Consider the following 11032-nt stretch of genomic DNA (forward strand, 5'->3'; position numbering starts at 1 on the left):
TTGATGATGAAGAATAAAACTGCAAGTTTCGCTGTTTGAATTTGTAACTTTATTGCAATAGCTTTTAAATAATCTATTATCCTTGGGGCAGGAAGTCAACATGCAATTTATCCATGACCCAAATACAAACATACAATAGATACATTCAATAATAGTGACATCGCGCTTGGATGTCCATGTCGATATCGATATCGGGTGTGTTTCCTGTGTCTCTCTGTCTGTCTGTATTGGCTTCTTAGTTGTAAATATATAATATATATATATGTATGTATGTAAAAAGCTTAGCTTAAACTTAATGCGTAAGATAGTAAGTGAAGAAGAAGCTCGCTCACAACTCGCTCGCTCTTTCGAACACTCGCAAAATTATTTAATCGAATACATAGCTAAAACTTAGCCTGATGCGCTGCCAACACACGAATCATATACATATAGTACACATATCTAGATATATAAACAATTATAATCTGGGGATGGGAAAGAAACGAAGGAATGCATTCCAAAATCAGAAATCAGAAACAAACGTGACCTTAAATGCAATACATATGTATACATATATATAATATATAGTAAATAATGCAAATGAGAAATGCGAGTATACATATTCATGTATACATCTTCTGCACAGGCAAATATGTATACTTGGATTGGTAATATAGGAATTGTATTTCAGCTTTCAGTTGGTTGTTTGGTTTTTGGTTTCGCCAGGGATGTGTTGCGTGTGTTTGTTTGTTTTCTTTTGTTTTGTTTTGTTTGTGGGGCGTTTCTTTTGTGTCTTCACTACTAAACACTAATACAATTGAATTATACTTTTAAAATATTCTAGTCACATTGTGTTTTTTGGTTTTTCTTGTTGTTTTTAACTTTGCCCTTAGTTACCATCAAGTACAACACACAGCGGAATCGTACAGTTGGGCATATTGTCTGTCTCACATGGACATTTCGGGCATTTTGTTGTGCTTCAAATTGATCTGCACACTTTGAGAGAACATCTTGATAATGCCATAGTTCTCATTTGAGTAGACCTTCAAAAAGCTTGGCACATTCTTATTCAATAGTTCGTGACAGAATTGCGGATACTTGCGAAACGCTGGCTGTTTATCATCCCACATCGATAAGATGTCACAGTCGTCTCTGAAAATGAGTGTGAATTAGTTGAAATACAATGTTTCCTGCCTTTGATTGTGTCAAATCTTACCGCACTTCATTGGTGCACTCATCTAGCGATATGATCAAGTATTGGATTTTCAATTGCGCACACTGATTATAAATATCCGACGACTGCTGTCGACTGTACACCGAATACACATGCTCTGTGCGCTCACTGAGAGATAAGGAGAGCAATGCGAACAGTTTAAATATAAATGAAAGTGATTAAAAGTGATAACAGCATGACTTACGCCATTTGACGCATCTCGAGATGCGCGTGGTTAACAATGGGTCGCTTGGTGGTCAGGTGCACGGTGCCGATAATCTCAACTGGACCGGCAAATACAGCATCGCGTTCCGTGTTCAATTTGATCCACTCAAGCATGCCCTCTAGATCATCTGAGGAACTCGTATATCGTGTGGGAAAGTACTCTTCACGTATATTCTATTGGGAGATATTAAGAAATGATTAATAAAGTTGCTTTAGCTTAACAAATCCATTATTTTAATGGAACACATTTTATAAATTTAAACAACTTAAGAAGCTACAAACCAGTTTAGATAATTGACCTTTCACAATTATTCGGTCTACTCAAATGCTATTCTCAAGCAACTGTGGACGGACGGAAAAGGCTATAACCTATCGTTTGTTGACACTGATCAAGAATATATATACATACTTTGTGGGGTTGGTTCTACGTTACGCATATTTCTGGCAAGCACAAAGTGGCGGGAATAATAATGAAATACTTTACACACTAAAAAAGCTGAAGATATTATTAATCACTAAGCTCCAAGGAGACCTAAGGTAAATAAGAAATTATGAGTATAAATATAAAATGTTGCATTGGAGCAGCAACGAACTTATAAACAAGGTCGCATCCTATCTATATCGGTGTATATCTTCTATAATTTCTGAGATCTGAGTTCATACAAATGGACGGACATAAAGGTGAGAGCGAGACATCTCAATTTCTGCTACTACATGCATTTCGACAAACTTAATAAACCCTTTTTCACTTCTTCCCTAAAGAAAATGATCTAGACAACTCAAAAGTAGAAAGAAAGGCTTATATAGGTGTTACAACAACAGCTTACCATCATGCCGGGATCAAACATGCTGAGCAGAATGACGGCCAGAGAGACGGACCAAAAGATATTGCGCTGACGATGGTACCACACCTTCGAGCATATCGTCGGGGCTATTACGCATCCTTGCGTAAAGCTAAGGAAGAACAATTTGCGGACCGTGAGGCCAATCAGGGTAAACACAATCATCTGTATGAAGCTGTACAAATAGTGAAAATTGAGTATTTGAGCATTCGCTGTGGGCACATAGGAATCGCGTCTTGCTGGACGACGTTTGCCATTGCTGGTATCTTTGCTCGTTGCTTTGGAAGGCATTGTTTCCGGTTCTGGTTCAGCTTCACTAGCTTGCTCAGCTTTTGTTGTTGTCGCTGCATCATCATCTGCGCTCTTCTGCTCCGTTTCAAGCGTGTCTTTTTGATTGAGCTCACTCGCTTGTTCGCGCTCCTTGCGCTGCTTGTCAAAGTTGCGATGTATCTGCGCCTTCAAGCGTTTGATGTCCTGCATGAAATCATCACGCTCCGGCTGCTGTTCCTCTTGCATTTGGGATTTTTCACGCTTGTAGCGCTCATAGTCGTGATCACAGCTCTCGAGCATGGCAAAGCACTTCTGCAGCTGTTGTTCGGTTTGTTTGTTCGACATATCGCTCATGGACACATGATGCTCTTCAAGGAAATCCTCCAGCACATAATTGCGAGCACGTTCACGTTGCTCCTGGCTGGCCGATGTGGGCACATTGCTTTTACGCCACTTGCGAAAGAACATGGCCAGCATGACGACACCGTACATGCAATATGGCTTCACAATCAGCGTCTTCACCAGCTGCCACAGCTCCGACCAAGCGATGCGGGCATAAAGCGGATTGCAGGCCGACAGATTGGTGACAAAATTCACCTTGGCCTGGAGCATCCAATGGGCCCACAGATCGCTGTAGTGCATCTCCAAGTTGTCCGGCCAATCGAGTATACCCGATTTGTTCAGCAGATACATCAGTTTAGCCTGCATGCTGCACGCAAATAGCAAGGCCAACAATATGATCTTCAGTGAGAGGTAATCGCTCTGCTGTTGCTGATGATCGTTGGCAGCACGCTGCTTGCGCACCTTCCGCACAACTGTGATGAGAAACAGACCCAGGGATCCGCTCATTTGCCAGGTGAAGAGCAGCTGGCTGTTGCCACGCGAGACGATAAAGGCGAGGCAATTGCCCAACAAATGCGACAGCGAATAGTCCAAAGCGAATGCATTCGCCTGACTCGAGGGCATTGAGCTAAAGTTCCATGTAGTCATCACAATGAGAATTTGTGTGGCAAAGATGAAGCTGGAGAATTGCCATGAGACGAGGGCACAGGCCGTGAACAAGGACATCACCAGCACCTAATTATATGCCAATGTATGATTTAATTGGAATAAATTGTGAATAAATAAATAAACTCACCATGACAATGCGTGAGCTGTGCTTCTGTCGATGCAGCACACGACCTATGCAAATGCAAAGATAGAACATTTGTAGGAATATGAAGGGGAACGCAAAGTTCTCCCGTGCCAGCGGCCGTTCATAGATCTTCGCCGCAAAGCTGTGGAACATCAAATAGGAAAGCACACCGTAAATGCCGCCAAAGACGTTCTCGCTCAGCAGCGTGCCATAGAGATAAAGCACCAGCAACGTGATGCCGCCCATTAGCCAGACAAACTCAAAGTAGAATTGCATGGGCTGCACGCCTGGATTGAAGCCAGCTCGCACCACATGAAAGAAATAGCTGCAAAGGGCAATAAGTGCAATTAATTAAACCTATTAGTCATACACCCTTAGATGTTGTTGTTGTTGTTTTTTTTTTATCACTTTTACCGGCAACCTTGAATTTGTGTGTTATGTACTTACGCCGTTACGATCTCGGGCAGCACATTAAAGCGCTGCAGCACGTTGACACTGTGCGGGTATTCTATATCGGTGACATTTTTTAATTGCTCATAGCCATGCCAAAAGTCGGGACCATCGGCTAGCTTTTTGTAGAATGTGTAATAGAGGGCATCTTCGCGGCGCAGCATTGACTCGCGCTCCAACTGACTGAGATGCCGCATATTGGTGCGTGTCTCAAAGATGACGCGCACATGGTGCATGTACAGAAAAAAGAAACCCGAGCCTGGAATTCAAAGTTGAGTTGTTGGGGAAGCGGCCGGCGACAATTCTAATTAAGCTGCTTACCAATTAGCGCGTGCGATAAGATGACGTATAAATTGGGCTCTCGCATATTTGTGCGTTTTGCGTTACTCTATTTAGTTGCTTACTTTAATCATTATTTCAATTGACTACTGGTTGATTTAATTAGCGAAGCCTCCCTTGATGTTGATGCAGCTTTTTTCCTAGTCGTAAACAAAGTACTTGAAACAGCTGTTTCATTCGTTGCCATCTAGTGGAAACAGCTGTGAGGTTATTTATGGACAGGTGATTGCATATCGATGGGCAAATTTATCGATAGCGCGCGTCGCTGGTACGTAAGTATCAAATGCATTTATTTATTAAAGAGCAGTTAAATATTGTACTGAAATTATAAAAAATAAACTTAATTTACGTGTGCAAATTGTTTGCTTGTTATCCTCATATGTTTTATCTACATCACCAAGTTATCAATTGTTTGGTATTTTTTAGTCCCAAATTTTAGGCACACTGCTGATTTTGGATGCACTCCAAGTCGCAGTTTGTTTAGTTTACGATTTTGTTTGTTTATTTGTTTATTTACAATGGACCGATACGCGGTGAGTTCCTTGGTGGGCCAAGGCTCATTTGGCTGTGTATATAAAGCGCAGCGGCGTTGCGACGACAAAGTGGTGGCTATCAAAGTCATATCGAAGGTAAGTTGCTAAAAAAAAGAAGAAAAAACGGTGTATTATTAATGAATCAATTTATATGCAGCGCGGGCGTTCCAATCGTGAACTTAAGAATCTGCGCAGAGAATGTGATATTCAGGCCCGTCTCAAGCATCCACATGTTATCGAAATGGTCGAATCCTTCGAGTCCAGATCCGATCTATTTGTGGTCACCGAGTTCGCTGTGATGGATCTGCATCGATATCTATCCTATAACGGCGCTATGCCCGAGGAGCATGCTCGACGTGTTGTTTGCCACTTAGTGTCGGCCCTGTACTATCTGCACTCCAATCGCATACTCCACCGCGATCTGAAGCCACAAAATGTGCTGCTTGATAAGAATATGCACGCCAAGCTCTGTGACTTTGGATTGGCCCGCAATATGACCATGGGCACCCATGTGTTGACCTCCATTAAAGGCACACCACTCTACATGGCACCGGAGCTGCTGGCCGAGCAGCCGTACGATCATCAGGCGGACTTGTGGTCCTTGGGATGCATTGCATACGAGAGCATGGCATCGCAGCCACCGTTCTCAGCGACTTCCATACTGCATTTGGTGAAGCTAATCAAGCATGAGGAGGTTAAGTATCCCAGCCATCTGAGCAGCGATTGCCAGTCGTTTTTGCAGGGTCTGCTCGAAAAGGATCCCACCATGCGCACCTCGTGGACACAGCTGCTGTGTCATCCCTTTGTGGAGGGCAAACTTTACATACCCGAAGTGCAGGCAGCACAATATTCACCCTTCATCAATCCCCAGCTGGCCAAGGACATTAAGAGATCGCAATCGAGGTGTGTGCTGCCGCAATCAATTGATTAACAGCATTTTATAGTTGATTTCTACATTCAATTTCAGTCGAAGAGGCGCTGACCTGGGCAATGTGCTGGCTTCGCTGCATTTGAGCGATGCGGCCAATGAAAATCTAACATCATCTCGGGACAGCATCAATGCGATTGCGCCAAGTGATGTGGAGCAACTGGAGACGGATATGGAGGACAATGTGCATCGTGTGGTGGTGCCATTCGCCAATGTTTCCTACAGACAAATGCCCAGCATGTGCAACATGCCCAGCATGCCCAATTTACACAACATGCCCAACATGCCCAACATGCCCAACATTCCCAACATTCCCAATATGCACAATATGAATCCAGCGGCAGCAGTTGTTGCTGCCGCTGCTGGCGGATGCGGTGGTGGCTACGTGCCGGTAATCAATTCACAGACCTGCTTTGTCAGCGGCAACTCAAATATGATACTTAACCACATGAACGACAATTTTCCAATCGAAGCGCCAATCGCAAATTCTGCCACGAGCATGAATTCAAAGATGAAACTGGCACCCAACATTAAACAGTCGCGTAGCAAGGATCTGGAGAAACGTAAACTCAGCCAAAATTTGGACAACTTTTCGTTGCGACTCGGTCAGAGCATCGATCTTGAGGCACAGCGTCGCACAACCGAAATGCTGACACAGCAATCGCAGTTACAGCAGCAGCTACAAGAGAAGCGTTCGCAGCAGCTGAAGCAATCGCAACATTCCAACAACGAGGAGAAACTCAGCAGCGAGTAAGTTATACAATTCAAAGTTGGTGACAAACAGTTTTGTTTTAATGTAAAAAACACTTTCTGCAGAAATTCCCCGCCATGTTTGCTGCCTGGCTGGGATAGTTGTGATGAATCACAGAGTCCACCCATCGAGAACGATGAGTGGCTGGCGTTCTTACATCGATCCACACAGGAACTGCTCGATGGTGAATTTGATTCACTCAAACAGCACAATTTAGTCAGTATTATTGTGGCACCGTTGCGCAACTCAAAGGCCATACCCAAGGTGCTGAAGACCGTTGCTCAGCTACTGTCGCTGCCCTTCGTACTGGATGAACAGCACTTGGCTTTAGATGCGATCAAAAGCGTTTACATCGATGTCAAGCTGGTGCCGAATCTTATGTATGCCTGCAAACTCTTGTTGTCGCAGCGTCAACTCACAGATTCTGCGGCATCGCTGCCTGGAGCAACGGGCGTTTCATTGAGTCGCACGCTGCGGAGCGTTTCGGACTTGAGTGCCGAGGAGATGAGCACCGCATGCAGTTTGTATGAGCTTGTTTGCCATTTGGTGCATCATCAGCAGCAGTTTCTCAATCAATTCTGCGATGCTGTTGCCATACTCGCCGTCAACGATATGTTTATCAATTTCCTAACGCACGGTAAGTTATTAGACAGAACAACATGCTATAAGAGACTGTAATAATGTATTCACTCCGCAGATTTTAAAGACAACAATGCCGTGCGTCTGGCTAGCTGCATGTTGGCATTGTTCAACTGCGTCTTGCGCGAGCTGCCCGAAAATGCCGAGCTCGTTGAGAAGATCGTGTTTAATCCGCGCCTGCGTTTGGGAATTCTGCTGCAGAGTCGCCACCAGTTGTTGCGCCAACGAGCTTGCCAAATGCTCTTGCTATTGGCGCGCTTCAGTCTGCGTGGCGTCCAGTGCATTTGGAACGAGGAGCTAAAGAGCGCTCTTCAAGCATTGGCCGATCAGCATGCGTGTCAAGTGACGCGTCTCGAGGCTGCCCAGACTTTGGATGAGCTCAGTCAGTTCAGCTTCTTTAATGTCCAGGCAATAGCTTAAGTGTGTGTTGTGTTGTTTTGTTTATTAAGTGTACTCCACGTAAAAAACATTAGTATAATCGTTGTCTAGCCGAACAGATCCTGTAGATTGCCTTGAAAGTAATCGATCAGGTCGTTCAGGTAGTTGCCAAAGGTGTCGAAACCCAAGAGGTAACTTCCGTTGCAGTCCTGCTCATACATCTCGTTCAACTTGGAGACGTCTTTGTCGGAGAGGCCACGTCGCTGGCCCAACGATGCGTACGGATCCTTGTTACCAAATAAGATATTAATATATTAAGCATTATTATTATACTCACATATATATACTACGACTACTATATACTGAAAACTGATATATACTCTAATCAAGAGGAATAAATTCCCTCAAGACATATTCTATATGATATTATTTGCTGTGTTTATAAAATTCTCTTGTTTTTTTTGTAGTGATAAGCGTAAATAACCTCAGATACGCAATCGCATTGTGCTATAATCGAAATAAAATATAAACTCTTAAAGAACACTAATTTGTTATGCAAAAGAATACATCTAAGTTATTTTATATGTAACTCAATTCCGCGAAATTATGCAAATTAGATTTAGATGCAACTTCGTTCCAAAGTTATTCCCTCTAACAAACTTACGATGTTTGAATATTGTTGTCTATATAAAATTTAAAAGTATAAAACCTAAACAAAATTTCCCTTTAAAAAATTTGATTTCTTTTTAAACTTTTCAACTTTTTTTTATCCTTTCAAAAGTATTGTTACTAAATTGTTAAAGCTGTAGCTTCTAAGGTTATCCCTCTAATACCCAAGAGCGACTTGTGGCACTCATAGAATTTGTATTATGTAAAAAACTAGAGGTTTTCAGGTCTTTTAAATTATATTTGTCAGTTGGCAAAAATCAACTACCAAATATCATGTGTTTATGGTCAACTGACAAATGTAATGCAATTAAAAATCCTTTCGTGGTTTAGATAATACAAATTATATGATGAGTGCCTCAAGAAAACTTTGTGGTTTAGAGGGGCTTATTTAAGCAACTCTAGTCGACTCGAGAGATTCGCTTGTGGGCTTACCAGTGGCTCGATGGTGGGATTGCCATTCTTGCTGAATGCCCGCGAGCTGTAGTGCATGACGCTCTGATAGTCGTACTCCACGCCAAAGTTGGTGATGTGTGTGCGCGCGTATTTGTTAAAGTTGTGCGCATGGCCATCCAAGATGTTCTCCCAGTTGATCTTCACGTACTCGTCGCGCTCCGTGGCGCTCTGCTGATGATAGAAGCCCAAAGCGTGCAACAGCTCATGGACGACAACGCCATGCGTCACACATTTGGGCGTATTGAGATTGAGTATCTGTCCGCCTTGACGCCGACCGACGCTCGACCAGCAGCCGGAGTAGTTGCCCTTGATCAGTAGCCAATGCTTGTCGCCATGCTCGTAGGGTCGAAAACGGATGCAGGTGCGTTCGTGGTACTCCTTCAGTCCCTTGAGTATGACCATTGTCTGGTTGGCCGCTGTTTGGCCATGTTTTGCTTACACAATCGTACGAAAATCGAAATCAAAATATGTTTGCCTACTCACTGAAATCCTGAGGATCAATGTAGAACGGCACGGCGGCATCGGGCCACGTCTGTCGTTCGTTGAGCAACCCGTTGCGCAGGAATTCACGGTGCAGCATAATGTCACCCTCGAAGAGGCCGCAGTGCTCCCAAATGTTGCTGTCACTGTCCTCCGTCCAGTAGTCAAAGGCGGCGCCTAAACACAGATATGAATGAATCACACTCAATGAACATCATTTTTTAGTACGCACTGTTGTGACGTCGCAGCATTTGCATGTTGGCTCCCCAGCGAGGCGCGGGCGGAACTGCCGGTTGAAAGCGTCTCTTGGTTGTCGCTGTCGGCGTCGCCGCCGTCGTCAGTTTCGTGTCCATGTTCATGAGCAGCAGCAGAAGCAACAGCGACAGCAGGCTGAGTGTGCTGCTCAGCCGTGCTGTTGGCCAGTGTTGAATGTTAAGCACGCTTCTCGGCATTGTCTCTTGGCAAAAGAAACGCCGGGCCGAGCGTCTTGTTGCTTTTATATTTGGCCACGGCCTCTGCAGCTGCTTCCAGCTATGTATGTGTCATGAGGGAGGGAATGGGGGAAGCGTGGGCGAAGGGGAAGCAAGGCAGTTGGAGTTGGAGACGCATGCTTTAGATGGCGACAAAGCGACAATTGAAAGTATTTGAGCACTCGCAATTGGCCGTGCCTACGACGACGACGACGACGACGACAATTCGACAATCCGACAATCGCCCACGTTGCTGGATTTATGCATAACGGATTAATGCTGCTCTCGCGTCATTTGGGTATATCGGCTATATTGAGAGCTTATCCGACAAATATTTTCATTCGATTAAAATAGATTTTTATTTTTCATTTAAATAGATTTATTTTTTCATATTTAAATTAAGTCATTATGCGATTTGATTTGATAACTTTTACTTTGATTTTGATAACTACCAAAAATTTCCTATTGACTTCATTTGAATTATTTTAGGGCTCTTAAAATTTTAGTTAATTTAATTTGTTAATAATTTAACCTGTTTTTTTTATTTTTTATTTTTGGCTAATACATTTTTGACTTATATTTTCAACTTCTATATTTGTTGCATAGTGTATCGCAGCTGCAGTGTAAATGTTTTATGCTATTACTCGTATTTGTTGTAGTAATTGGCTTTGTGCTCTCTCTTTCAGCGCTCGTTGCGTATTTAAATTCCCTTGTCTTTTACGGCTTTTGATTTCATATTTAACTGGGATATTGGGTTATCAGCGGCAACAGTGCGCGCATATGAAAATAGCACAGTCGCCACTCGAATGCCCCATCAGCTCCAGCTCCAGCTACAGCTCCACCTGGCGTTGTGCTATCTGTGTGTGTGTGTGTGTGTGGAGGCACCATCAGATTCTGAATAGTATCATGCATGTTGTATGGGAGATTTCGAAAGTTGCATGCAACATTTGTCGATAGTGTGTGCTTTGGGTATGCCATTTAAATAATATTTATGATTATTGTTTGTGACACTTTTTATTAGACATATTTTTGGTACGATTTAATTGAAAGTAATTTTTAATATTTGTGCGATGCTTCTAATTTTTTATAAAATATTTTTAAATTTAATAATGTATAACATTATAATATAATAAATTATATAATGTAGCTTCTTGCATTAATATATGTACATACATATATACAATTAGAGAGGTGGCAATCTATAATACATTAATTAGACTATAAAAATTATTACTGAATACAATCTGGTTTAGGAACATATTTTGAACAATTTTTATG

General features: G+C 42.7%; 3 protein-coding genes across 3 annotated transcripts; 1 reads left to right on the forward strand and 2 right to left on the reverse strand.

Moving 5' to 3' along the window:
• Positions 1-4: 4 nt before the first annotated feature.
• On the reverse strand, positions 5-4624 carry LOC132797102 (C-mannosyltransferase dpy-19 homolog). Its single transcript, XM_060808614.1, has 7 exons — positions 4436-4624; positions 4112-4373; positions 3668-3989; positions 2245-3606; positions 1398-1591; positions 1196-1321; positions 5-1131 (listed from the first exon to the last, which is right to left on the reverse strand). Exons 1-7 carry the CDS (start codon positions 4479-4481, stop codon positions 927-929), a joined length of 2517 nt encoding a protein of 838 aa, XP_060664597.1. The 5' UTR covers positions 4482-4624; the 3' UTR covers positions 5-926.
• Positions 4625-4875: 251 nt separating this feature from the next.
• Positions 4876-8127, forward strand: LOC132797103 (serine/threonine-protein kinase fused). Its single transcript, XM_060808615.1, has 5 exons — positions 4876-5082; positions 5144-5889; positions 5954-6664; positions 6731-7302; positions 7363-8127. The coding sequence occupies exons 1-5, from the start codon at positions 4972-4974 to the stop codon at positions 7722-7724; spliced, it is 2502 nt and encodes an 833-aa protein (XP_060664598.1). The 5' UTR covers positions 4876-4971; the 3' UTR covers positions 7725-8127.
• On the reverse strand, positions 7790-10057 carry LOC132797108 (zinc metalloproteinase nas-7). Its single transcript, XM_060808622.1, has 4 exons — positions 9517-10057; positions 9288-9461; positions 8784-9220; positions 7790-7969 (listed from the first exon to the last, which is right to left on the reverse strand). Exons 1-4 carry the CDS (start codon positions 9734-9736, stop codon positions 7790-7792), a joined length of 1011 nt encoding a protein of 336 aa, XP_060664605.1. The 5' UTR covers positions 9737-10057.
• Between the last annotated feature and the right edge of the window lie 975 nt (positions 10058-11032).

The sequence above is a fragment of the Drosophila nasuta genome, chromosome X, assembly GCF_023558535.2.
Source record: "Drosophila nasuta strain 15112-1781.00 chromosome X, ASM2355853v1, whole genome shotgun sequence".
Classification (NCBI taxonomy): Eukaryota; Metazoa; Arthropoda; class Insecta; order Diptera; family Drosophilidae; genus Drosophila; species Drosophila nasuta.